This window comes from Felis catus, chromosome A2 (genome assembly GCF_018350175.1).
Source record: "Felis catus isolate Fca126 chromosome A2, F.catus_Fca126_mat1.0, whole genome shotgun sequence".
In the NCBI taxonomy this organism is placed as follows: Eukaryota; Metazoa; Chordata; class Mammalia; order Carnivora; family Felidae; genus Felis; species Felis catus.
Genome location: NC_058369.1, coordinates 55,089,212 through 55,116,353, shown reverse-complemented (window position 1 = coordinate 55,116,353; position 27,142 = coordinate 55,089,212). Strand labels below are relative to the sequence as shown.

Below are 27,142 nucleotides of genomic sequence, written 5' to 3'. Positions count from 1 at the left end.
TGGGGAAATCAGGGTCACATAGCTGTTAAGTGAGGGAGGTCTGAAGAGGCCGGTGGAGCAGGGCTGAGGGCTGGGGCTGGCGTTCTCCAGAAATGGAAGGGAGCTTGGAAATGAGGGGCGTGTGCTGGTGTTGACCCTGCCCCACAGTGACACCGGACCTTCCTGCCTTTAATTTCCCCATCTCAAAAAGGAAAGAACCTTTGTCTTTAACTCCTTTTGAAGCTTAATGTTTGGGCCGCAGGTTTGCTGTAATTCAGTGGTAATTTAAGTTGAAAACTCTGTGGCTGACACATCAGTCCGAGGTCAAAACATCAGCCCCTCCTCTTTGGGCCCCTTTCAAGAGCCTCTCGCTCCTCTTTTCCCTGAATTCCTGGCAACAAAGGATCATTTCTCCAGCCCCTCTCAGCCGTGAAAGGGATTCGCTCCCGGTTTGTATCCCTTGATCCTCCTGTGATGCATCCCAAAGGAATAAGTGGTGGGATCTCTCTTGTAGGAATGCTGGGGAAACATCCTTCCCAAATGCCTCTCGGATGAAAGAACAGAAGGGTCAAGGCTTTAGCTTTTCGACTTTTAAAGGAATCAGACAGACCGGCCTTGGAGGGTATGTTGGCTGGCAAAGCATTTTGGCAGTAGTCACCCAAATGTAAACTGCTTCTACGTGCCCTTCGGTCCTGAAGCTTCATTTCTAGATTGTGCTCCGGATGCTTCTGCCCCAAAGATAGAGGTAGAGGAGGAGTCTTTGCCCAGACCAGTAGCCGCAGAAGGGTGGAACCCGTCCATTGGGCACTGGTTACATCCATGACAATAAGCGTCCACAGGACAGAGTTTCCTGCTGCATTTTAACAGAGGCAGCTCTCCATGTAATGATCTGGCTCCGTCTCCAAGTTATATGTTAGAAAGATTTAGAAAGATTGAGAATCATCCTAGCACATTACCCAAAGAAGGGCCTCTTCAATGGGTTTTCTTACCTTTGGGAGCCCAGGGGCGGGTTCCTGGGGTCACAGTTAGCATGTGGCTCACACACGTGGGCACTTAGGTGTGCAGGATATCCTCGTGGATCCACGTTCCCCACAGAGCTAAAGCCATTGTGTGAATCTGATGGGGAAATGGGGGTCCAGACTTCCCCAGAGTTACCCATTCATTCTTCATGTGTCCACTGAGCAACCACATGTGCCTAGCCCACCTGGGCACTCCAGGCCCAGAGACGAGGGGGCACTGCCCTTGGTGTCAGAAAGGACCAAGACCAAGATGGGGGGAGGTGTTTGTGCCAATACCTATGTGCCAGCAAGTGTGAGAAGGTGAGGGTCAGCATGAGCTTCAGAGAAGTGGTCATTCTTGAGTGAAGTCTTAAATGACAAGGGAAAGGCATTCTGAACCAAAGACACAGACGTGCGGGATATTTGGAGGACTGTGTGTGGCCCACCGTGGCTAGACCGGCCGGCGGGGCTCCCCAGGTAGAGTTCAGGAGACCACATTCACACATTTGGTATTGACCCCGCAGGCTACTCCGTGAGTGCCAGGAGTCTCCTCTCTGAGCAGAGGGGAGGTGCTGGGCATCTGAGACTCAACCACTCTCTTCTCCTCCGCAGTTTGTTGAAGTCGAAGGACAGATCACGTCCTTGGTCGATCTTTACCCATCCTTCCTAAGGAAGGGTTTCCGTCGGGAAATCTTCATCGCCTTCATATGTAGCATCAGCTACTTGCTGGGGCTGGCGATGGTGACGGAGGTAGGTGGCTTTCTCACCTGGCCCAAAGGACCTCCTCTTGCAGGGCTCTTGGTGACCTACACATGCTTCAAAGACCAGTCCAAGGCTGTATTGCCCCTCCTCCCACTGGTGGAGGCAGTGGCTAGGCTGTAGCACCGAGATGGGTTATCTCCTGGCCCCACCCGGTTCAGGGATCCCACCCTGCCCAAGGGACCTGGCCTACATTTCGGGCAGCAGGAGACAGCTCAGGACCCAGCAGTTGACCCAGACTTCCCAACCCTCTCTCCTGTTACCATGGCAACACCTTGGCCACCCCCTGCCCTCCGTCTCTCCCTCGTCCCAGGATGCCTGGGAGAGAGGTGCTTCAGCCGAAATCCATTTTAATGGCAGCTCTTTTCACCCATGACCGTGCCACAGCCCTTCTCAGGCCCGGAGGGGAGGTGGAGACCTTCAAAAAGATAAATGCAGTCCTCCTGGTAGATACCACCGGGGCGGTGCTGGGCCTGTGTGGTCGGCAGGGAGTGTGCACTGTTCAGAGGGTGGGCGGGGGCCCTGAGGAGGCTCCATCCAGAAGGGAAAAAAGATGCAGGAACAGCACAGTGTCTAAGGCAGAGGTGGGCCAGCTGTCTAAGAAGAGGCAGCAGAAAAGAAAGATTATTGCGCTAAGATAAACATGGAAGCCTGGCATAGGCCTGGGGCCTGCTGTCTTATGCCCCCCTCCCCACCTACCACCCCTCACTCTCCAGCAAATCACTGCATTTGCTCCCAAACTCCGTTCAGGTTTCACATCGCCACTTTTTCCTACTGGAAATGCAAATGACTGTTTCTCTAGAAATGTCTTTAAGAAACACACACACACGCACACACACACGCACACACACGCATGCACCAAAGGCAGATCATAGCTCCACACTGAGCAGTTGGCTTTCACTGAAGCATCCTCTGTTGGCCCCGGTTAGTTTTCAGCACCTGCGTCCGGAAACCCATCATTTTTACTGAGGAAAACATCTTTTGCTTTCATTTTCCTGTGTGTATTTGTGTGTAGTTTTAAGATTTTATTTTCTTAAGTAATCTCTGCACCCAGCGCGGAGCTCGATCTCAAAACCCCAAGATCAGGAGTCGCACGCTCCACCGACTGAGCCATCTGGGCGCCCCTGTGTGTCTGTGTTTGTTAACTAATCTGTCAAACATGAAGTTGAGCATCTTTCTACACATGTATCTAGTCATCATAGTCTGTGCCCATTTTCCTCTTGGGTTTTCTATTTCTTACTGATCTGTCAAAGCTCTTTATATATGAAGGGAATTGGATACCAAATAACAAGTCAACCTTCTCTGGTTTTTTTCTTCATAGGGTGGCATGTATGTGTTTCAACTCTTTGACTACTATGCAGCTAGCGGTGTATGCCTTTTGTGGGTTGCATTCTTTGAATGTTTTGTTATTGCCTGGATATATGGTGAGTACGGACTTTGGCATATACTCTCTCAAGTCTCTTCTTTGGGTGTCTGTATTTAGAAGCTTCCAAAACAGAATTCGAAGGGGAATTCACTCTGAGTTGAACACAAAGGCTTTCCCTACTTGGCATTTTCCCCTCAAGGCTTCCCCTTTTGTACAGAAATAATATCGTTGTGGCCACATGACATATTCTCCCCATGCTAAAGGTGCAGGGTGTGACTGTATGTTTTGAGAAACACAGAATTTGTCTGTGTAGGGGGGTCTATCTATGATTTACTGCTCTGGGACCTAGACATGGTCTATTTTAATCCTCTTGAGACCTTGGATTGGCCACACCAGGATTTGGGGGCTGCCTAAGTTTGCCTAAAAAATATACGATGCCCAGTTACATTTGAGTTTCACATAATTTCAGATGAACATCTGCCACTCTTGGATCTATGTGGTGTTGAGCAGCAGGGACCTTGAGCAGACCCCCGAGTCCCCCTCGTGGCCCTTGAGCCCCTGCTGTGCAATTCCCAGGGCAGATGCTGACGTTGGACACAGTGTCACTCTCTGTCTCCCTCCGTCTCTCCTAGGCAGCGATAACCTTTATGACGGTATTGAGGACATGATTGGCTACCGGCCTGGGCCCTGGATGAAGTACAGCTGGGCCGTGGTCACTCCAGTTCTCTGTGTTGTGAGTTCTGCCCTGCCTGGCTTGTGGGTGCTAGCCTTTTGTCCATGGGGCTTGACCTTATCACCTGCTGAACCATTTTTTGCTCAGCACCTGCCAAGTACTGGCCTGTAACAAGCCCAGTGACACCTCTGCCTGGGAGAGGTGAGGCAGCAGGCTGCTCCCAAAAGTTCCTTGAGATGAGTTTTGAAGAATAAGTGAGAGCTTGTCAGGAAGAGAAAATAGAAAGAGCATTCCTGGCAGAGGAACCAGCCTGGGCCGTGCAAAGGCAAGGCGTTGCGGAAGAGGAAGGTGTGTCGGGGCATGCATGTCGAGAAATTCAGGGGGTCCACAACAAAGCACATAACCTTTCTCCAAGCCCTTCTGGAGCTCGTGAGCTCAGTTTGGGTCACTGATCAAATTGAGGGGCCTTTAGGGTGTCAAATGGAGAGAGGTCATGGACACTGGAAGTGAGGTGTTTCCATGGCAGGGTGGGAGTTGTGTCCAGAAAGGGGAAATCCCAGCAAAGAGATGCTCTGGACTCTCCCAAGAACAAGGAAGCTTCGTACCCACCCAGGACTCAAGGGCAGTGATGTGCCACATTCCTCTCCCCCCGCCCCCCCACCCCCGTGCCAGGTTTCCCTTGCCCGCCATCTTGGAATGCAGGTTAGAGCATGCCCAGACACTCCATTTCAATCTTTTCCCCAGAGGTTCTGGCAGAAGGGAAGTCCTCTTCTTCCCTGTCATTATTTGAAACCACTCGTGAGCTTTGGAGCTAATTGCAGGGGAAGACATCTGCTAGGCCATTCTTGGCTCGTGCCATGAGGCGCACAAATGGCAGAAATGTTCCTTGCGTTTAGGAACCAGGTGCTGAGGGATGAACGGGCCCTCCCCTCAGTGAGCCTGCTCTCAGGGCCAGAATAAATCAACACGGCCGTGAACTCGCAGTGTGCACCTCCCTTCTCTTGGGGCCCTGGTTTCCCCCGTTTGTAATGGCAAGGAGGCTCTGCAGTGAGAGGTGAGTGACAGCCGACAACCTTAGGTTTGCTGTCATTTAGTATGGCTGTGGCCTTCTCATCTGAGGTGCATGTTTTCCCCACAAAATGCAATAAGCTGTAGCAATCAGCAGCCGCAACAACTGGCAAGTTTATCGTGGGAGATGAATTTAGTTGGGTTCAGAGCCCGTGTTCTTGTCCTCACTCGACAGTGGTTTGTGAGCACCTCCTGTCACCACTCCGTCCCTCCCTGAGATGAGGGAGGGGTAGATCAGAGGTAGGCTGTATCCCCAGGTGGTGGGATGAGGTCACCCTGGTGGAAAGAGGAATGTGAAGGGGCAGGTACCAAGCTTCCTCGTGCTGGGAGAGCCCAGAGCAGCGCTCTCCTGGGCCCCATCCCCATCTAAGCTACACCCCACCCTTAGGGATGGAAGCAACAACAGGGCCAGGCAAACGGTAGTTGCCCCCGGGAGAGTATCTGTAGCCTAAAGCTCTCCCTTCCCCTGCCACCAATTCTGATTTGTGTGGATTTGTCTTCCCGTCAAACCCCAGTTATTAGATAATGAAGATTTAAGTCCTTTTTACGTTGTGGATCCATCCAAGGCAATCCTGGGTCATATATGAGATGCTATAATTTTGACCAGAAACAAGCCCTCCCTGGGCCCTCCCAGCCAGCCTTATGTGCTCTTCTCCGGGAAATGTGGACTTTGCACAGGCTTTGGGGCTCAGAGCTCACCGCACCCCACCGTTCATGGATACTGATGGCCACTGGCCACTGGCTTGGGCTTGGGGCTGGACACACCCCCACAGGGCAAGACCCAGGTCTGCACCCTGTCCTGGGGGTCAGGGATAGAGATGGGTGAGTGGGGGAAGGGAGGAAAGGCTTTCACCCATGCAGCTAACATTTATTATGCACCTGCTGTGTACATCTGGAGCTGCACCAGGTGTTAGAGAAACAGGGGAGCAAGAGAGACGTCCTGCTTGCCCTCGCCGATTCAGTTAGGTCGGGGGAGCATGTGTGAAGAAGTAATTATAACCGTATGCTTTCTGGGAAGGAAAGGTATGGTCACCTGACAGAGTCCGGGCAGGGCCTACACGTAAGACGAAGACAGGACCATTTGAGCTAAATGAGGATGGAGGGTAAGGGCTCGAGTCAAGAGAACAGCCTGTTCTAAGGCCCCAGGGCAGGCAGCTAAGGAGCTGGAAGGATCTCAGGACAGCTGGAGTGCGGACATGGAGAGGGGTGGCAGGCTGGTGAGGGGTGAAGGGGCACAGCTCTTGGCTAACGTTGCTGGCCGGACTGAGGGATTTGGACTGGATCCTGAAGGCACTGGGGGACCACGGAAGGGTGTTGAGCAGGGAAGCGACGTGGTCAGGTTTGCCCCAGGGGAGGTCCTCAGGCAGCCGAGTGAGGAAGGGCGTAAGGCCCCTTGAGTGGGCCCTGCCCTGCTCCTAGAGCCCCCTGCTCCTGATGCCAGGGCCCCCCTGACTGCCCCATCTCTCTCCACAGGGATGTTTTATCTTCTCTCTCGTCAAGTACGTACCCCTGACCTACAACAAAGTCTACGTGTACCCCACCTGGGCCATCGGGCTAGGCTGGAGCCTGGCCCTGTCCTCCATGATGTGCGTCCCCTTGGTCATGGTCATCCGCCTCTGCCAGACGGAAGGGCCGTTCCTTGTGGTGAGCACGTGGGGCCGAGGCTGGATATGGGGGGTGCGGGAGGGCGAGAAGGGAGAGGGTGAAAGCCAGCCACTGGCTGTCGGCTGTTCCATTTGCTGTGTGACCTTGGGCACATCGCTTGCCCTCTCTGGGTCCTAAACCCGTTGCCTGCCCTGTGGAGGGGTTGAGGTTGTCAGCAGGCATGTGGGGAAACAGGAACAAAAACAGTTCACATGGACGAAGGCTCTGGTGACATTCAGAGCAGAACTGTGGCAGGGTGAGGAATTTGCCAAGCAGAGAATGAGAAGTGGAAGGCTGTGATGCTTGGTATGTTCACAGGGAAGGACATGTGATAGCGTTTGGGCAGCAATGACATGTTCTGAGGGGGGTAGGTGAGTGATGAAGCTTGAGAGGTGACAGTAGCTTTGCATGTCAGGCTAAGAGGTAGGGCTTTTTCCTGGGAGCAGTGGGGACCGTGGTGCTGAAGCAGTAAGACAGGAGACAAGAAGCTGGGAAGGAAGCCTGAGCTCTACCCAGAGGCCTTCTCTTGCCCTGGAGCCATGTTCTGGATAAGCCCGGCCCATGCTGGTGTCCCCTTCCCCAGATCTGTGGCCCCATCTGCCGCCTGAGACAGGCCCTCAGTCCTCCAAGCTTCTGTGCCTGCCGGTCTCCCACCCCGAGGTCCCCTCCTTACCACCAACCCCTCAGAAATTTCTCTTAACAATACTGCAGATTCCAGGCTGTGGCAAAAACTGGGGCTCTTTCCAAGAAATCCTTTTCTTAGAATCTCCCTTAACCTTTGGGCTTGGGCCAGCTCCAAGACTACACTGTTTTGTTCTGGACTCTTTTTATTGTTATTCTCTTAAAAATCTGGAGCCAGGATGTCCTGGGGCCCTGGCTCCCCCTTGGGCTGGGCCGGTTTCCTTGTGGGCAGAGGAATGGCCTGGAGGTGGTGTTGGTGGGGGGAGAGGGGTGGCTGGGCAGAAGGCACCAGCCTTCCCTAGACAGAGGAAGCAGGCCAGGGTGTGCCTGGGAGGAAAACATGAAGCCACGAAGCCGGGGTCTGTCGGAGCTGGGATAGCCCTTGGGCCCTTGAGGTGTTCCTGCAGCATCGGACCCATTGTAATTTCTCAGAGGACACAGGGAAGGACCCCAGCGCTCAGCCAGAATGCTGATAGGACCTATCATTTGTGAAAATCCTGAAATACGGGGTCTGGGGACAGATCTGTGATCGCTATGGTCCTGAGCCCTCCACATGTCCCTTTCCCCCCTCCCCCCGCCCCGTTACCTCTTGCAAACCCAGCCCCTCCCTGGGAATATCCAGAATGTCCCTACTGCCCAGAAACTAACGGGTTAGTTGGGGCAGAGCAGACAGTCTTGGATGTTTGTTCCAATTGGTCTCTGCCCACAGCAACCACATATTTCAACTCTGGGGGACACCTTACACTAACTTGTGTCCCTTCAAAGCCTAATTTTAAAATATTGTTCCATCCCAAGTTCAGAGGTTTGATGAGAATGGGTTTTGGCGGGGTGGGGGGGGGCGGGGAGGGAAGGAGGGTGTGGAGGTGGGGAGGAGGAGGGTGTGGGTGAGGCCTCTTCCCAAACTTGCACCTCACGGTTGCCTCCAAGCCAGGTGGATAGCCAAAGCGCCGTCCTCTGAAGGCATTTGAGCCACCATCCATCTGTTTGTCACGTGCCCCTCGACCTCCCGTCTGCGCTCCCAGCCATGAGCTTCTCCCTGAGCCACATTTGTAAACTGAGAGCTCCGTCCCGGGGTGACTCCCCTTCTGTCCGCACCTCCCATATACGTGGAGTCCTGGGTGGCTGTCTGGCATTGCCTGCCTCTCGTCCCACCTTCTGGGCTCACAGCTGTATAGAGAGGCAGCTTGATGGCAGGGAGCCGACCAGGCTGGTTCCCCCAGAACCAGGCGGGGAACCTGGGCAAGGGAAGGACTCACTCGGGGCCAGGAGGGACCTGGAGAAGGCGATCGAAAGTTGCAGCAGGCAGCCATGTGCTCAGCTCTGGCCTGTTGTTACTAGTTGCCAGATCTTGCAAGGTTTTAAGAGCAGACGGAAATTAAATTTAGATTTTTCGAGTGAAATATGGTAGCTCTTGGGGCACCTGAGTGGCTCAGTCCGTTAAGCGTCTGACTTCAGCTCAGGTCATGATCTCGCGGTTTGTGAGTTCAATCCCTGCATTGGGCTCTGTGCTGACAGCTCGGAGCCTGGAGCCTGCTTCCAATTCTGTGTCTACCTCTCTCTGCCCCTCCCCAGCTGGCACTCTGTCTCTGTTTCTCTCAAAAATAAATAAATGTTTAGTGTTACAGCTCTTTTAGAATTTGTCTAGCGGGTTTTCCGGTTTTTACCGGAAGACCCCAGAAAAAAAAAATAAATAAATAAATAAATAAATAAATGTTTAAAAACATTTTTTTAAAAAAAGAAATGAGATATGGTAGCTTTTAATAAGCAGCTTAAAAAGTGTAATATACCTAAGTTGAATGTAAATGTCTAAAGAGAGGATTTTTTATTCACAGCTGCTTCCTATTTAAGTCTTTGAGTAGACACTTGGCAGGGGAAAGCTGGGGGTCAGGAGCCCTGAGTTCCAGTCCCAAATCCGCTGTGGGTCTTCTGGGTGTCCCGGGAAGGCTCTTTCCCTCACTGCTTCTATAATCAGGCAACCAGACAGAAGGATGAAACTCGTCCTGTCCCAAAGTGATGGGACAAGTCTCATGAAGTCCAATCTCCGGTCCCTCTCTGAGGACCTCAGACACGAGCAGTGTCTCTGAGCCCCCAGCAGGGAGAACTAGATACCTGCAAGAGAACGGGAGGGCCATGCAAGAAGGCAGGAAATGTACTTTACAGGTGGCTGAGGAGTTGGGGGTTTCTCCTTGGGGAAGGTAGGAAGCCAGGGGAGGCTCATAACCATCTTCCTACCTCGGGCATACAAATTGCAGAAACTCAGCTGCTTTGCAAGTCAGAGAAATCTGGGGATGGGGATTACAAGGAGACAGATTTCAGCTTCGTAGGAGAAAGAAGTCGGAGCCAGGCGGTATGAGTCCCCCTGTCCCTGAGGTGTGCAAGCAGGGGTTGGCCAAGGAAACTATTGACAGGAATTCTGCCCTCATTCAGGGCCCAGAGGGACCTTAGAAGAAGCACCTTAGTTCAACTCCTTCATTTGCTAGTGGATGAAATGGGAGGTCCAGAGAGGGGGTTAGTTTGCCAAAGGCCAAATAGCGTGCTGGCCGGGCTCGGAGGGGATAGACGGCTGTGGTGAAGAGGGGAACTAGGACGCCTGACTTTCCTCTCTGCTCCCATCCTCTTCCTTCTCCAGAGACTCAAGTACCTGCTGACCCCGAGGGAACCCAACCGCTGGGCCGTGGAGCGTGAGGGAGCTACGCCCTACAGCTCCCGCCTGGCCGTGAACGGCGCTCTCATGAAACCGACCCACATCATAGTAGAGACCATGATGTGAGCTCTCGGGCGCTCGGGCGGACGGGCTGCTTCCCTGCTGTTTACTAACATTAGATTCTCATAGGACCAGGTTTACAGAGCTTTCTATTTGCACTAGGATTGTTTTTTTTAATTGTCACAGAAAATGTTACTCTGTGTGCGTGCGTGCGTGCGTGTGTGTGTGTGGTATCGTGTGTATGTGTTTTTTGTTTTGATTTGGGGATATTTTATACAAAAAAGAAAACCCACCGGCGGATGTCCGGGGCGAGGCAGAGTTTTCATATTGAATTAGATGTATTTTATGGGAACTTGGTAAATTTTTCTTTGTATTTTTTTTTTTACATATAACTATATATACATTTAGAGATTGTCATACACTTTTACCACTTGAATCGATCTTGCCAGCAACAGATCTCGTTTTCAAAAGCAATTCTTCGGTGCTTGTATAGCTGGCAGAAAGTTCTGCCCCCAAAAACACAGGGTGGAATTTTCCTGGACGGGAGACCCATTTTAAAGGTGTAGTACCTTCCCAGCCTGGTTCAGATAGAAGCATACAGCAGAGGGGAGGCCCCACCAGCCGGCCTGACCCAGAGGGACTAGAGAAAGGAGGGCCACAGGGAGAGGTTTCATTACACTTGTCTTAGCCAAGAAGAGAGATGCCAAAATAGTGAATCAACGCCTCCAGTCAAGGGACTGACTTAGAGCTGACAGGTGAGGCCTTACAGCCAAAGTCTGATTCTCTAGAAACCGTTGCACCAAGAGCAAAATCCCGCCTGTTATTTTGAGATGGAGGGTGGATAGTCAGAAGGACTGTCAGATCGATTGTCAGAACCATTCATCGGAGCGGGGGCAGTAAGAGCTCCAAGAGGGTGCTGGTGAGGATGGAACCCCGACATTCAGGAGGCCTCGGGAGGCTGCAGTCCCATGGCTTCCCAGCTAGAGTTCGAGGCCGGCGTTGCGGGAGCCGCCAGCGGTCTCAGGGCTCCGACCCTCACAACGGATGGGTCTGTTGCGTTTTAATGGGGTTCTGTCAGGTTCTGGCCGGCCCCCGCTGACCTCTCTCGCAGCTGCCTGTAGGAGAGAAACATGATGTATTTGGTGAGGGACGAGGGGTGAGCCAGTGGACCAAAGGGTGTGGGCCCAGGCGTTCAGAGAGAAATGGTGTCAGGGAGGGGTGCTTTTCTTTCCTCAGCAATCCACGCTCAGCTCTGTCCTCGTCTCCCAGGGGCTGGGAAACTCCCGACACGCTCCCGGCTCAGGGCTGCCCCAGCTCCTAGCTGGGAGTGCCAAGAGTGCTTTTGGAGCCTCCCTGGATCTTTGACTTGGGCGAAATGCTCCCAAACCCTCCTCCCCGTTCAGGCAGAAGAGCAGCCCTTGGTGGTGACTCGGGAGATGGTGAAACTCTTCACAACTCCTGCGGTAGCTGGTGTTAGATACACACTATGTGGGGACCGAGGAGAGGAGGTGAGAGGGCATTTTCTAGAAGGGTGGGATTGTTCAGGGGGCTGGCACCCCAGAACTGGCTTACCCAAGAGCCTGTCTTCTCTGAACCAGGAGGGAAGGTACTCCACCTTTAAAATCCCAAGACGGACACGTCTCCGCCCCAGCCCCCATTTGGACCTAAACTGTGCCATTTAAACTGTCACTTCCAAGTTCAGAGTCTAAATATGACACGTTGTCACGCACAAATTACAGTGACGGCCTCGTGGGGCGTGGAGAGTGGTCCACCTCGGGTTTTCGGAGCAGGGGCTCTCTGAATCCTGGAACCCTCTCCCCAGATTCGGGAGGGGAGGAGCCTCTGGAGTCCGAGGAGCAGAGGCAGTTCTGAACCTCTTCTCTTTGGCAAGCATCCACATTTCACTGTTTCCAAAGCGTATACTCTGCCAAACAATACCCAGTCCTATTCCAAACTGTTAACAATTCTGTGTTCCTGTTTCTCTATGTATTTATGGTTGCCGCTGTGTCTGATTTGATTTTGTCAGTTTTTTTTTCCTAATTTTACCGAGTAGCAATGTGACCAGTTTTCCTTTGTCTCATGGAACTTAGTAAACTAACCACTGTCAACGATTGGGGACAGGTGACACGTGGGGTCGAGGGGGGCCTGGCGTGCTGTGGCTGCCTGGGCATTTTGTGGCCATTTCAGGCTACAATGTCTCCCCTCTGGTGAAAGGCTACAGTATTTTGGGTTGGTAGGCAAATTGCAACATTCTGGAAATGGCCTGGGAAAGGCCTCTCCTCTTATGAAATTCGCAGACCAAATTCTAGACCAAAGACACATGCAGACCAAGTCCCCAGGCCCCGCCTGGAAGGAAGGTCAGCCACTTTCCCCAAGCCCGCTCCTCGACAATCGCCCGGTGCACCTGTCTCCAATTGAACCCTCTTGTCTACTCCCCTCGCCCTTGTGTTTCCGCAGAACTTGGCTCTGTGAGTACAAGGTGTGATGGTGCGTGACTTTTCTATGTCTCCTCATAAAGGAAACCTGTCATTGGAGCTCATGACTCTGGTCCTCCTGTCTCTGGAGAACAGGCAGCCCGCCCACTCTCTGCCTTGGGATGGCTTAGAATTTCCAGTGCCCGCAGATAGCCCGGCAGGCCGGCTCTGGAAGGGAAGCGAGGGAAGTGGTTAAAGAACTTGTTTTAGGATGCAGAAATGGGTAAAGGCCTCAGGATAAATCTCACCCGGGGAGATGCTTCGCCGGGCCTGGCATGGGCCGTGTCGGTCCCCGCAGTGGGCAGTCTTGCGTGGTCAGTGCCTCCCCGGTCATCGCCCTTATAAAATGGGGAAATGAGACCTGCTGTGAGGAAGAAGCTGGGCACGGCAAGCAGGGACTGGAGCCAGGCTGTCTGGAGTCCGTCTAGCTGCAGGTTCTCCAAAGGGTGTGTGACGAGTGGCGCGTGTAGCTCCCCAGTGTTCTCCCTGAAGACCAAAGACGAGCCTTTATGAAAAAAGGAAGCGCTCTGTCCCCCCAGCGTTCAGGGACGAGGAGAGCAGCACCCCCCGTCCTCTCACCATCCTTGGGCCAACTGGACCTCAAGCTGTGGCTCCGTGGGACCGACAACTGCCCTCCCTCTGGTAGGAGAGGTGGCACCCGTTCACCCTGGCCCTGCACCCAACAGCCCTCTGTGAGCTAGGAGCTGACCTCCCTATGGCACATGAGGAAACTGAGGCCCAGTGAAGCCGGTTGGTGTGCAAGAGGCAGAATCCCTTAGGCAGGATTTAGCCTGAGGCCACGAGGGACATTCCCAGGCAGAGAAGTGAGTGGCCTTGGATGATTTCTGGGTGACATGGCCCCCTCTCTGTACCTCTGCTCCCTCATTCTTACCCCAGATCCCAGCGCACCCCTAGAGAAGGTGGCAAAGTCCAAGGGGAGTGAGCCACCCTCAGCCTAGCACAGGGTGATCTTGTGTCATCTGGTGCCACTGCACAGTGGTCCGGGGCCCAGCCGGCATCTCCCCAGCACTGCCCCTCTGGTCGGGGAAATGCTCTGGGCAGCCAGGGCTAAAGGCAGACACTGCCTCTCTTCCCCTCCAGCCTCAGACACGGGCCAGGAAGGGACCCAAGAGAAACCCTGAGGTGGCTAGAGGTCCCATCCAGCCCCGAGCCCCAATGTCAGGCAGCCCCAGGCTGGGCTGTCCACGTGAATGCTATAAATAGCCCGGTGCAAAAATCCAACAGGCACAAACCAAACAACATCCCAGATATCAAAACGCAGAGAGGGGTGTGGGCAACCTGGAAGCCAGAGAACAGCATTTCCCTCGCCCCCAACGCCCTGTTAATGCCTGGCCCTCAGACTGCTCTTGTTTTAATCGGAAGCTATGTTTCATTGTTCTCTTGGTGGGTGTCACTACAGACGTGTTCTGACAGTTCCCTGAGGAATCTTGTTATATATTTGGCTTCCAATTGAGATGTTGGCTCCATTTCTTTCTCCCCCCCCCCACCCTTATTTTTTACCCACTTAATTTTCGAATCCCTAGCAACTGTGACTCTGTATTTAGCACAAGAGAAAGCTGAGAACGTGGGTCTTGCCTCCTTCCAGAAATATGTCTGGCTCATCAGGACTTTTTTTTAAAACTTCAAAATATTTTTAAGATATTTTAAACTTTTGTAAAAAAAAAAAATCAACCAACGAGAGACTCTTCTGAGGAGGAATTTGTATTTGAATAAGATCCTTGGTGTGTAATTCAGTCTTGCAGTATACAAGCTTTTGTGTATAAATGTTTTATGATATGAATCCCTGTATTTTGCAGGGCTTTTCTTTTCCTCTTTTGCTTTTTAGATAAATATGTATATCGATATTTTAAATTCATCTTTGCTTTTTTTTTAGAGGAGTTTGTAATCACCTTATAACATGAAAATAAACATTTCCTTTTTAAAATCCAACACGTGTTCTGTGTTTTTCTTTTTTAATATTTTTTTGAGAGTGTGCACATGTGCAAGCAAGTTGGGAGGGGGGCAGGAGCAGAGAGAGAGAGAGAGAGAGAGAGAGAGAGAGAGAGAATCCCAAGCAGGTTCCACACTCAGTGCAGAGCCCGACGGGGGGCTCAATCCCAGGACCCGAGAGGATCATGACCTGAGCTGAAGTCAAGAGTCAGACACTTAACTGACTGAGCTTCCCAGGTGCTCTTGGTTCTGTTTTGATGAGGCTGTTTTTCCTCATGTTTGGCAAGCACCTTAACAGTTTACAAAGGGCTTTCAGTTCTGCCCTAAGATGCTCATCAAAGGTGGGTCTTGTAGGAGCCTGAGGGTGGCTCAGTCGGTTAAGCGTCTGACTTCGGCTCAGGTCATGATCTCGAGGTTTGGGAGTTCGAGCCCCGTGTCGGGCTCCGTGCTGACAGCTCAGTGTCAGATTCTGTGTCTCCCTCTCTCTCTGCTCCTCTCCTGCTTGTGTTCTCTCTACCAAAAAAAAAAAAAAGGTGGGGGGGTGTGGTAATTGTCTATGGAGACACCGAGGCTCACAGAGGGGTACACTTAACTCGGGGGCACATAGCAAGTCTTTGAAAGAATTGTCCTGGGTCTGCTCCGGGCTGGTTCCCCTGATGCTGGGGACTGAAGCCCACCTGGCATGCACCCCGCCCCACATGGCTGGGACACCTCACATCAGTCTCCTGAGCCTCGGTTTCCCCACCTGGAATAAACTGCTACCCCTTTCTAAGGCTTCGGGCTGATAGGAGGTCATGCACCAGTAGTTACTGGCACCCAAACGGGCTTTCTGACCGCCAGGCCTGAGTGGGGGAGGCTGCAGGGAGGAGCGTAAGCCCTGGAGGGATGCAAATAAAAATCACGCCACAGACTCTGGGGCCTCAGAAGGCAGAACCCTCAGGACCTCAGAAAGTATTTGGTACAGGAAGTATTTGGTCCTCTGCGTTGGGAATTGTGTGCTCAACTCACTGTTATAGGTGGGGAAACTGAGGCCAGGAAAGGGGTTCAGCTTTGCTGTGATCATAGTGCAGGTCAATATTTTGGACAGATCAGTGTGTGGGCAAATTTAGGGAAGACTCCTGGGTCCTTTTCTCCAATTCGCCAGACCAAACATCTCTCAGTAACTCATTTTTTTAAATGTATTTTGAGAGAGCAAGTATGTATGAGCGGGGGAGGGCAGAGAGAGAGAGAGCGAACACCCCAGTGCGGGGCTCAATCCCATGGAGCTTGAGATCATGACCAGAGCCAAAACCAAGAGCCACTCAGCTAAACTGAGCCACCCAGGTGCCCCTCAGTAATATAAACTCATTATTTATAGATGATGTTAGAATAAAATGCCACTCCCCCAGCTTTTTCTGGTTGTTGGCCTTTCTTTTTTGATATATATATTTTTTATTTTTGAGACAGAGACAGACAGAACGTGAGTGGGGGAGGGGCAGTGAGAGGGGGAGACACAGAATCTGAAGCAGATTCCAGGCTCTGAGCTGTCAGCACAGAGCCCGGCGTGGGCTCAGACCCACAAACTGTGAGATTTTGACCTGAGCCGAAGTCAGACGCCTCACCAACTGAGCCACCCAGGCGTCCCTTGTTGTTGGCCTTTCTGATGGCCTCTGTCCACCTCCCTCCTCCCTGTGTGTTTTGGCCATAACTTGTATTCATATCCTTGTATTCCATCCCTTACTATTTGTGTGACTTAGGGCAAGTTACTTAACCTCTCTGTACATTTCCTCAGCTACGACACTGGGCTAACAGAACCACCTCTGAAGGCTGTAGGAGAATCCAGAGAATTCTTGAAAAGCACACAGAAGCGCCTGCACGAAGCCAGTCTGTAGCACAGGGGTACCTCTGTAGGTCTGGCCCTGTCCACACCCTCCTCCCTGTTTCAGAAGGACCCAGAGTCTATCGCCTGGCACTAGGGAGAGCAGAGGTACCCTGTGCCCAATCTGGCCTTTGGCTTAACACACCTCCAGAGATGGGGGGCTCACTCCCTCATGCATAGCTGATGGGAAGAAGCTCTTCATCTGCCCCCACAGAGCTGTGGACCCCAGTGAGGCCTGGCTGTGCCCTCTGGGCCCATCCTGCCCTGGATGCCCAGTGAAGACTCAGGACATCAGTGAGATCCCACCCAGGATAAAGTGACTCCATGCAGCAGACCCACCACTTACCTCCCTCGGCGGCTTCCTCCTGCAGATAGGATAAAATCCAGTCCAGACCCAAGCCCTCACCATTGGGCCCTGCACCCTCCAACCTGGTCTCCCCACTCTGCTTTTGGGCCTCCTTTCTCTTCCTCGACCCACCAAGCTCATTCCCACCTCAGAGCCTTCGCACTTGCGCCCCCTGCCTGTGACACTGTGCTTCCCGGTCTCCACAGGGTTGGCTCCCGTCTTTAAGGTCTCCCCACAAATACCTCTTCAGAGAAGTCCTTCCCTGACCCCGGAGCTAAAGCTCTCACCCTCCACTGTGTCCCCATGACTGTTTTGTTTTGTTTTGTTTTGTTTTGTTTTTTCATTCTGAAATAATTCTTTACAATGTAGTCCCTTGTTCATTGTCTGTTTTCCACTAGAATTATAAGCCCCATGCAGACAGGACCTCCTCCATCTTGTTCATGTTGTTTTTCCAGGGGTGAAAACAATGCATAGTCCAAGCAGACTTTTTGAATGGATGAATGAATGAATGAATGAATGAATGAAACAGGTAAGATGTCCTAAGATCCAAACAGAAGCTACTGCCAGCCTATGATCAAAAAAAAAAAAAAAAAAGAAAGAAAAAGGCAGATACCCCAGTCCAGTTGCATTTAAATAACTTTATTTAAAAAATCATCCCAATGGCACCCCACCCCCAGCTCCCACGTCATTGCAATCCCTGGCAGAACAGATTTACGCGTGGGCCCCAAAGAGACCCCAATGGCCTTTGCAATGCAGCCCCTTGGCATGTGCTTCCCGAGAGCTCTAAGAAAACCCCATGTAGAAAAATACTTTACAAGGAATATGCTCTAATCTCAGCCAGAGAAAAATACAGCTTTTTGAGGGTGGGAGGGACATGTCACAGGAGCTGTACCCAAAATGCATAGGCAGGCAGGATGCTCACCGGGGACGGGTGTCGGGAAATGTCAAGTCTGGGATCTATGATCCCCATGAGAAGCCAGAAGAAATATTGCATATGAGAAGGCCGGCCACGGCCAGGGGCCACCTGCCGGGCCCGGTTGCATACGTCTGGGGGAAATGGCAGAGGCCTCCAGCCCGAGAAAACAGGGGAGCACTGGACGGGTCAGAACGCATCTTCCTTCACCTGCAGCCAGATGCAGCTTTCCCAAGCTGACAGGCCCTGGGAGTATGTCCTGTCTAGCCCTGTCACTTGACAGAGGCCCAGAGAGGCTGGGCAACTTGCCTAAGTTCACACAGCTGTGGCTGCCAGTGGCCATGTCTCTGTTGTGTCACCCCCCACACCCCCAAGCTGAGGGCTCTTGGCTTTTCCTCAGTGCCCCTGTGATGGGTGGGCAGTGCCCTTTCACCCTGGGGCGGATGTTCACACAGGAATCCAAGATAGCAGAGGCATTGGACAGTCCAGCCGTGGCATGAAGGGCTCTCCAGGGAAGACAGGAAAGGGCAGGCTATGGGAAACTGGAGGGAGGAGAGGGAAAGCAGGCCCCCAGGAAGAGTGTGGGTGGGGTGCCCAGTGGGCCTGGTTCTGGCCATGACAGGGAGGCCCGTACCTGCTCAGAGACTGTCCACCCCTTGATTGTCCAGAGAGGGCCAGACCAGACCCGGAGGGGTCACGGAGCAACCAAGCAGCAACCCAGGGTGAAAAGAACAGGCCTCTCGACTCCCCATCTTGTCCCTTGAGTGGAAGAGTGTTTCTGGGGGGCCTCCCTTGGAGGGAAGCATGGAGGATGCAGATGGGAATGGGTGCCCCGTTTTCCTGAGACCCCCATTAAGAGCAAAGCAAATCCCCAGACCTGACTGAATCCTCCCTGCCCGCCTCCATCCCTGGGGCCCCAGCCCAGACCACCAGGTGAAGGCCGCCCGTGCCCTTCTCAAAATCAAAAGGGTTTCTGGGTCTGTGGAAAACGAGGACAATGATTTTAAGGGATGCTGGTGCTTCCAGATTTCAAGTGGGAATAAACTTCCTTGAATGACCACCTTGGACACTGTCGCCTTTGGGCATGAGAGAAGACGGCCCATCTCTCTCCTGCCTGCCTCTCTATCTCCCTGTCTCTCCTCCTTCACTAATTTAGATATTGAAGAGGAGCTGTGTCATCTAACATGGCATACTTCCATGGTTTTCCCATCTCCACTGGAATGGCAGATGAATGGAAACCCCTGGGTCGTCTGTTCCAAATTACTCCCTCCCGCAGTGTGGGACCTGGCCTGAGAGGGGTGTATTCATATGGATCTGTGCCTGTGCACCCTACAAAAGCAGCAGGAGGGGCTGAGAGCCCAAAGCCACACTGAGCTTGCCCAAGGGGCCCAGCACTGTGGTCTCAAATCACAGAGGCTTCAGACCAGAGATGCCGAAGTAAGAAAACCACTCGCTTTCAGAGTCGGCGGGCTGACGCTTCCTGGGCTTCAGCCATCCCAGCTCAGAGTCTCTCCAGTGGGGATGCCAGTGAGACCCAAACACCAGAATGCTGGAGAAGAGAAGGGGCTAGGCTCCCACCCTGAGTGGCATCTGTCTTGGTGGGAGGCGGTCCAGAAAACAAGAAACACCCTAAATGCTCTCCCCCTGTTGGGAAACTAACTACCTGAGCATGTGTGGACCCACTGCCCGGATGCTTCATACCTCAGTCCATGACTGCACTGGGGGTATCCAGCTCCCACTTGCTCACCTCTTGGGATGGGGAGCTCACTCCTCCCTGGCAGCTCCATAGCTCTGCTGGGAGAAAGCACTCCCTACACGGAGCTGGGCTCCCCAGCCCCTCTTCTCCCAGCTGAGCAGCCTGTCTCAGCCCCTACTGAGTGGGGCTCCTCTGGGTATCTTGGAGCCCCAACATGGAGAAAGACCTAGACGTCACTCCAGCTGGCACAGGGACATCACTGCCTGGGACTCCAGGCACCACAGAACCGGAGAATAGACACAGAGTCCGGTCCCCGGCTCAGAGCCTGCCAGACGGACAGATGGATAAGTGAGCGGCCACTTCTCCAGCCCAGCTACAGGTCTGGGGGTCAGGGTCTACTTGGGCAGCCCCTGGGGTGTCCAGACCACACGCTGACTTCAGAGCATCCGGGGGCTGCTGGGGCCTGGTGCTCGTGGGGTTCGGCTGCTCTGCGCCAGCGGGTTGCGGCTGATGACCAGTGCTAGGACATCGCCTGCCTCGGCCAGGAGTGGCACCGCCAGGCAGCAGTCGAAGTCCCGCGTGCGAACGTGGTTGACCTGCACAGTATACAGCCAAGGGGACAGAAGGGCATTAGCTGAGCCTGGGCTGAAGTAGGTGGGAATCATGGGACTTCCTGAAGCGTGGGCCCTGCCCCAGCCCAGGTACAGGGTAAATCTAGAACACTCCTAGAGAGGAAGTCCTCCTTCATTTAGTTCTCTTTCAATCTTTCTGGTTAGGTTTTATCAAAGAGAAACCCCAAAGGGGGTGCCAATACCTCCTTCCCACTCCACGAACACCCACTTCTCTCCCTTTTTTTTTTAACATAAAAGAGCAGACCACACACCCAGCTTCCTGCCTAGAATTTTGTGACATTGATTTGTTTCTGTTTTATTTTTATTTTAGATTGATCTTTTATGTCAAGCAAAGGGGTGCTGGGTTTTCATTCCTAATTGACACGAAAAGCTTCCTTTCAAAATAAATTTCAGTTGAACTGAAAGGAAACATATTTAGTAAAAATGTAGCACTGATATAGCAGAAATCACATCATGGGAACAAAGGTAGCTGGGGCCTGGGAAAGGCGGTGCAGGGTGGCTGGGCCAGGCCTGTCCCAGAGCTTTCGATCTGCTCGCCCACATTTCCCAGGCTCCCTTGCAGTTAGCAAGGTCACATCACTAGTTCCGGAAGGCCAATAGGCTGTGAAGGGGAGTAGCAGGTGTTCTGGGTGAAGGCAGGAAAAAACCCATGTGTGATGTTCCAGTCGCTTTTCGTAAGTCACGTCATCTAAGGTATTTACAAGAGGGTAGAGCCCCCATCAGCCTGGGTGGATTAAGCCTATGCCAGCCCACTGTGGACAGGTATACGTTCATGTGCGTTAAGCTACTGAGATTCGGGGTTGTTACTGCAACACAACTGAACCTAACCTGACTAGAGGACTGGTCCTGTCATTCCCTTTGCTCTATGAGAAAGCTGGGATTCAGAGAGGGGAGGCGACCTGCCTGAGGCCTTTCAGCCAGGGTAGAAACAGGGCTCTTTCTCCACCATGAGGCAAGAAAAGGCCACGCTATCCATGGTGCCCCCGGCCCAGCATTACCTGAAGGACCCTGTCGAAGGGCCGGAGGCCCCCACGTTGGGCTGGCCCATCAGGGCGCACAGTGTGGACATAGACGCCCTTCTCCAGGAGGCCATCGGAGACGCTAAAACCGAAGTCATTCCGCAAAGGGTCCTTGTGCAGTGTCACCTGGGAGCGGAAGGAGGAGGTCCCTGGAGCTTTGACCTTTGTCCCCCGCCCCCCACAGCAGCTCTTGGTGCGGGACACACACTTAGCCTGCCGCCTAGCTGCGCTCCCCACACTTCACTGCGTTTGTCCCACAGCACCCCCTTGCGTTCCGCATGGCAGCACATCCTCCAGTTCCCAGCACCAGTCACAAAGGGGAAGTTAGGGATAGAGTATCTCCTCAGTTCTTTTTCAATCCTCTCCCTTCCACCCAGAAGAAAGTCTCCGTGGGGTACCAACGGGTTGTCACCCTTCTAACACTTGCTCCTCTCCCAATTTACCAAGAGGCTCTGAGCCTTCTGAGGACTACCAGCTGAGAGGTTTCTTCTCTGTTTTTCTATATAGTAACCTACAGATGGCAAGGGAGGCTGGCTTCTCCTTTAAGGAAGTGATATATATAGATACACACAGACAACTACATATACATGTATTCTATATAAATGCCTTTAGGTCTTACACACACACTAACTTAAGTGGGAAAAAAGTGAGTCTACTTAAAGAAATGTATTAATAGCAACCTGGTGTGTATCATTGGGGGTGGGGGTGTGTATCACCCAAATGATGAGAATTTTGGAAAACTCAGTCTAATACCAAATCGTGTTTGGTGGTGGAGAATGAAGCCCAGAGTGGGGTGGGGCCCCTCGGGAGCCCCTGGTGAGTCCTCGCGGCCCCGGGACACCCATCCAGGCTTCCCGTGCCCAGCCCCGGTGCCCACCTTGTGCATCTCTAAGGGTGTCGGCACAAGCAGCTCCTGTGTCTCTTCAGGGGACGCTCGTACCTCCTGGCTCTTCCGCCAGGGCCGGTGGCCAGGCCTGCCCTCAAGGGCCACGCTCTGCACCGTGCCCGTCATGATGGATGCCTGAGGACACACAGAGCTTCATTCAGATGCTTGTTGGCTCGTCGTCTGCAGTCAGCATCTATGGACACCTGCTATGTGCCAGTCTTCAAGGTCACAACAGTGAACAGCATAGTCATGGTCCCTGGCCTCCTGTGGCCCTCAGTCTGAGGGTGGGCAGGGGTGAGGTGGGGGAGGTCCTCGATCACACCAGCAATTAGCATACTAATTGTTGGCACTGAATGGCACTTACTCTGTGCCGAGCTCAAGTCTAAGGACTGTCCCCACAGAATTCATTTTGCTCTCTACAATCCTATGAAACAAGCAAATACCATTCTACCATGCCTTTGGTCCATTTTATAGGTGAGGAAGCAGAGGCTAAGAGAAATTAAGATCTGAACTCAGAGTCTGCCTTCAAAGTCAAAGGTTTTAACCACTCTGCTACCCTGCTATTGGTAAAAATAAGTAAGATAAAATCACTCACAAAACCTAAAAGAGTTTATACCGCCTCAAGATTCTCACTAAAAGATCTTAAAGGATGAACTGAGATGGAAAACATGGAATGCGAGAAACAATGGTGAGCACAGAAATTACCAGTAACAGTAAATGAGTATTGACTAAAATCCCACAAAACTAATTTTGAGCAATTTTATAAACAAGTGGGGAGAGGAGTTGGGAGGAAAATGGAAGCATTCTGCAGGGCCTGTCTCATTCAGGAGGAGGACAAAGGCACTGATTAGACTTTGTTACAAAAAAAAAAAAGAAAAAAGAAAAAATCAAAAGGAAAGTGAAGATGGTAAAAAAATTCAAGGCAAAGTCCACCGGGCCTGGTCTTTTCAAAAAGTCAGCAACATGGTCTATCCATGGGACGGAATGTTATGTGGCCATAAAAAGCATGAAGTATTGATACGTTCTACAACATTAAGCTAAATGAAAAAAGGCCACATACCGCATGACTACATTTATAAGAACTATCCAGAACAGCGGTTGAGAGATGTGGGACTCCCTTTTGGGATGTTAGAAATGTTCTGGTCATGTATGCACAACATTGTGAATACACTATAAAAGCCCTTGAATTACTAGTGATTATCCTTAACTCATTCTTTTTACTTTTAATATTTAATTTACATTTGAACGGTTTGTAAATTTTTTAAAAAATTTTTAATGTTTATTTATTTTTGAGAGAGAGAGAGAGAGTGTGTGAGCAGGGGAGGGGCAGAGAAAGGAAGACACAGAATCCGAAACAGGCTCCAGGCTCTGAGCTGTGAGCACAGAGCCCGACGCAGGTGCAAACTCACAAACCACCAGATTATGACCTGAGCTGAAGTTGGACGCTTAACCAGCTGAGCCACCCAGGGGCCCCATAACATTATGTAAATCTTATGTTATGTGAATTTTATCTTGATAAACAAAAATTTTATGTCAGCATCGTTAAAAAGGCACTGGACTAAAATTAAGAGAGACTGAAAAGGCATAAAAACCAAGTGCCAAGCATGGATTAGGGACTAGTTTAGCCAGACCAGACCTAAAGGGAAATTTGCGGTCAACTGTGAAAACCTATGACCTTGCTATTAGAAGAGATGAAAATATATTAGAAGATTATTTCCATATACGGAAAAACAGAGTAGCTGACTGAAAAAGCATCTAAAAGAGCATGTACCCCATGGTTTTGTTACCCTAAAAATACATACACACTCACTTAAGCAGTAACAGTGGTAATCTATGTGTGATGAGACTGTTTTGTTCTTATGTTTTACTCGGCTTATTTCACTTTTTATTTTACTTTGTTTATCTAATTTTGCACCATCCACATGTATGGCTTCTGTAATAATAAAAAAATTAAATGTAAAAATTCAATATTAAAAGTAAAACAGGGGGACGCCTGGTGGCTCAGTCGGTTAAGTGTCCGACTTTGGCTCAGGACATGATCTCATGGTTCATGGGTTCAAGCCCCGCATCGGGCTCTGTGCTGAGAGCTCAGCGCCTAGAGCCTGCTTCGGATTCTGTGCCTCCTTCTCTCTCTGCCCCTCCCCCACTCACGCTCTGTCTCTCTCTCTCTCTCTCTCAAAAATCAATAAACGTTAAAAAAAATTAAAAATAAATAAAAAGTAAAACAGGGGCACCTAGGTGGCTCAGTAGGTTGAGCATCCTTGATCTTGTCATGATCCCAGGGTCATGGGATCAAGTCCCTCATCAGGATCTATGCTGAGCATGGAACCTGCTTAAGAGTCTCTCTCTCTCTCTCTCTCTCTCTCTCTCTCTCTGTCTCTCTCTCTCTCCCCCCTTCCTCTGCCCATCTCCCCTGCTCACACTCACTTTCTCTCTAAAATAAAAAAAAGGTAAAACAAATTAAGGATAATCACTAAAAGAATAAAAATTATAAAAAATATCCTTTTTCATGATGGAAAGAGTGCAGGAGTAGGAGATTTATCAATACAAGAAAAGTTAAGATAGTAGATCAGAAGTATTGAGAAAGTAGGATACATAGAAAGTATAAATTCTTTGCTAGAAATAACTTTATATTAGTAATCACAAAAAGAATAAATGAACTAAACTTGCCTTAAAAGAAGACCCTTGGCTTGGGGGGACAATCAGCTATATGTAGCATACAACAGATACACTTAAAATGAGAAATGTACAACTTAGTAACACAGGAAGTTTGAAAATAAAGAAATTGGAAAAAAGACAGGAAACATTACTAAAATAAAGCTGGTGGAGCCATATTATTATGGGAAAAAATGGAATTTAAAGCGGAAAGCAGATAGGGATAGAGATACTGATTAATAACAAAAAGAAAAATTCACCAAGAAGTTATAGCCATCATGCGCTTAATGACAGACAAATTTTGACATAGACAAAAATTGACAGAATGTCAAGAATTTGCCAAATCTCTACTCACAATGGGATTTTATCATACTACTAACAACAACAAAAAACCACACGAAGATAAATAAAGCATATAACATTTCATCAGGATGCAGATTTGAACAAGTTTATGAACAATCTTGATGTGCAGAGAACCCTACACCCAAAAAAGGGAATTCACATTGTTTTGCAGGCATACACGAAACATTTACTAGAATTGATACTAGAAAGAAACCTCTCCACTTCTGTATATGTTAAGGGTCTAACTAAAATTGTACTAGACATTTTTTAAATATTTGGAACTGAATGATCGGTTAAAGCACTACAAATCAAAACTTGTGGGATGCAGCCAAAGCAGTACTTATGGGTAAAATCATAGCTTAAGATGCACCACAGTAGAAAACAAGGGAAACTGAAAATTAAGGACCTAAGAAACCAGGAAAAGTATCATTACTGAAACACAAAGAAGTTAAACACAGAAATGAATAAGATAGGAAACAATGAAACACAAGACAGAACTAACAAAGCCAAAAACTAGTTCTCTGAGGAGCATAATAAATAGCAAGGCTGATGGAGAAAAGAAAAAGGCCCTAGTCAACAATATTAGGGGCAAAAGCACAGGTAAAGCAGAAGTTTACATTAGCACTCTCAGAGTATGAAGGAGCTTCTGAAATGACCCAGCTGGATCTTTCCTAGACCTTCTGCGCAGCCTGTTCTGTTGTGGGCAATGTTGACCTCACACAAAGCTGTAGTCACTTCTCAGCTCCCCTGACCCCGATCCCCTGTGCTGTCACTGATGTTGACATCCACGTGCTTCCACAGGGCATGCCCACAACCGTGTCCACATACTGCACATGCACACACAGACACCAAAACTGTCCCTGTGCATATCCAACTGTGCACACTCAGACACACCTGCTCTGAAATGCCCACACGCATGCTGCCAATGCACACATGATACCAGACAGGTTCACATGTGCATATGCCTTGAACCGCCACACCACAGTGTTCTCAGTCACACTTGTGTATGTGTCCGCACATGTGTGAAGACACCTTTACATGGCGGGTGCCGGGTGAGTGCATGACACACATGACACGCAGGCAGGATCCCATCAACACGCTTGTCTCCTACGGCATGCCCGTCAGTGTGTCCATGCACAGGTGCCCCCAGGAAGGTCTGCGGGGTGGGTGGCCCTACCTCCAGTTCCCTCAGCAGCTCTGACTGACCACACGACTCCAGGTCTTCGAGGGCTTCCCCGAACATGCGCCAGAAGCCCTCCTCACGGGCAGGGCCAGGGGCTGGGCTGTAACGTAGGAACCAGAGAGCGTCAACTCCTGGTGGACAGATGGGCGGGCAGGCGGGCTGGGGCCTGAGGAGTCTTCGGGGCCCCAGGGCCCGGCGTTGGGCTCAAGGGGCCAGAGGGTGGGCGGGCGGGCGGGCGGGCAGGCAGGCAGGCGGGCGTCCTCGGTGGCAGTGCTGGGGCCCCGGGGCAGTGGTTGGTGACACGGAATGGGGGGAAGACGCAGTTAGGGGCGACCAGGACTGTCGGTGGCCAGTTAGAACAGGGGCAGATGAGACGGGGTGGAGAGCGGTGACACAGGACGCCTGGGAAGAGAGACAGACGGACGGACAGACAGACAGATAGACAGAGAGGAGATCCATGGTGTAGCCCCAGAGGACGGCCCCTGGCCCCACCCAGACACATGGCATCATAGCACAGTGACAGGGACAGAGCTGGAGCCAGCAAGGACACAGATGGATGGAGATGGCGTGTCTGTGCTGGGGAAGGGTCCAGGCCACCCCACGGCTTCCGTCACAGGGTGTAGGAGCCCATCATCACTTTAAAATTGAGGCACAATAGAATAATACCAAGTCACACGCACACTTCATAGTTCACAAAGCCACTTGCCGCCTACAAAGTCCTGGCCACTTATAAAGTATGATTTGCAAAGCACTTTCTCATAAAGGCTCTCCAGCTTTTCTCTCCTAGGGAGACTCAGGGAGGCTGATGCATGATAGTTGCCTCCTGCCCTTCCCATTTTAAAGATGAGAAGACTGAGGCTGAAGGACATTCTCTCCATTCAAATCATTTCTACAGATATTTTGAGCCAGGGCTCCATCCACAGGGCTCGTGGCTACGGAGATAAAGAAGGTGTTGCCCCTGTTCTTAAGGAGCTGGCGGTTCCTTCACAAAGTGTGCAGGAGTGCCTCCTGGGTGCCAGGCACTTAGCAGAAGGGACCGCAGCCAGGGAACGCATCAGGTGGACACAAGGCGGCCAGTGCCATGAGGAGGCTCACATGCCTTCTCCCTGAAAAAGTCAGGGTAGCTTCCCGGAGGCAGGACCTGGGTTTTCAAGGCACAGTAGGCCTTGGTCAGGAGAGAGTAGGCAGAAGGAAGTGCCTGATTGAAAGCCCAGATGCGGGAGAGGTGGCTAGGGCTCAGTGAGGAACAGCCACAGGGCCTGTTCTCTGCAGGGGCCTCCTCCAGGGGTGACAACGTGCCCTTCAAAGCCAACACT

The 27,142-nt window shown here is 51.3% G+C and overlaps 2 protein-coding genes and 1 non-coding gene across 8 annotated transcripts in view; 2 read left to right on the top strand and 1 right to left on the bottom strand.

Annotated features, from left to right (window-relative positions):
* The window catches only part of SLC6A6 (solute carrier family 6 member 6), an 88,481-nt gene extending 74,185 nt beyond the window's left edge, over window positions 1-14,296 (top strand). For both annotated transcript variants that reach the window (XM_023250056.2, XM_003982523.6), the window contains 5 exons: window positions 1,590-1,727; window positions 3,058-3,160; window positions 3,735-3,835; window positions 6,317-6,487; window positions 9,798-14,296. In XM_023250056.2, the coding sequence (XP_023105824.1) occupies window positions 1,590-1,727; window positions 3,058-3,160; window positions 3,735-3,835; window positions 6,317-6,487; window positions 9,798-9,938 (654 nt within the window). In that variant the 3' untranslated portion in view covers window positions 9,939-14,296. The remainder of the gene's footprint in view (window positions 1-1,589; window positions 1,728-3,057; window positions 3,161-3,734; window positions 3,836-6,316; window positions 6,488-9,797) is intronic.
* Window positions 8,783-8,844, top strand: LOC111559630. The gene has a single exon (XR_002740755.1). It is a non-coding gene; the product is annotated as a U7 small nuclear RNA (small nuclear RNA).
* A 2,827-nt stretch (window positions 14,297-17,123) lies between the features above and the next one.
* Window positions 17,124-27,142, bottom strand: part of GRIP2 (glutamate receptor interacting protein 2) — a 96,153-nt gene continuing 86,134 nt past the window's right edge. For 4 of the 5 annotated variants that reach the window (XM_023250054.2, XM_023250053.2, XM_006929013.4 and 1 more), the window contains 4 exons: window positions 25,821-25,926; window positions 21,638-21,781; window positions 20,740-20,886; window positions 17,124-19,705 (listed from right to left, as the gene is read on the bottom strand). In XM_023250054.2, the coding sequence (XP_023105822.1) occupies window positions 19,547-19,705; window positions 20,740-20,886; window positions 21,638-21,781; window positions 25,821-25,926 (556 nt within the window). In that variant the 3' untranslated portion in view covers window positions 17,124-19,546. Of the gene's footprint in view, window positions 19,706-20,739; window positions 20,887-21,637; window positions 21,782-25,820; window positions 26,229-27,142 lie in introns of those variants that run through there. The other variant, XM_023250055.2, reaches the window with a different exon arrangement.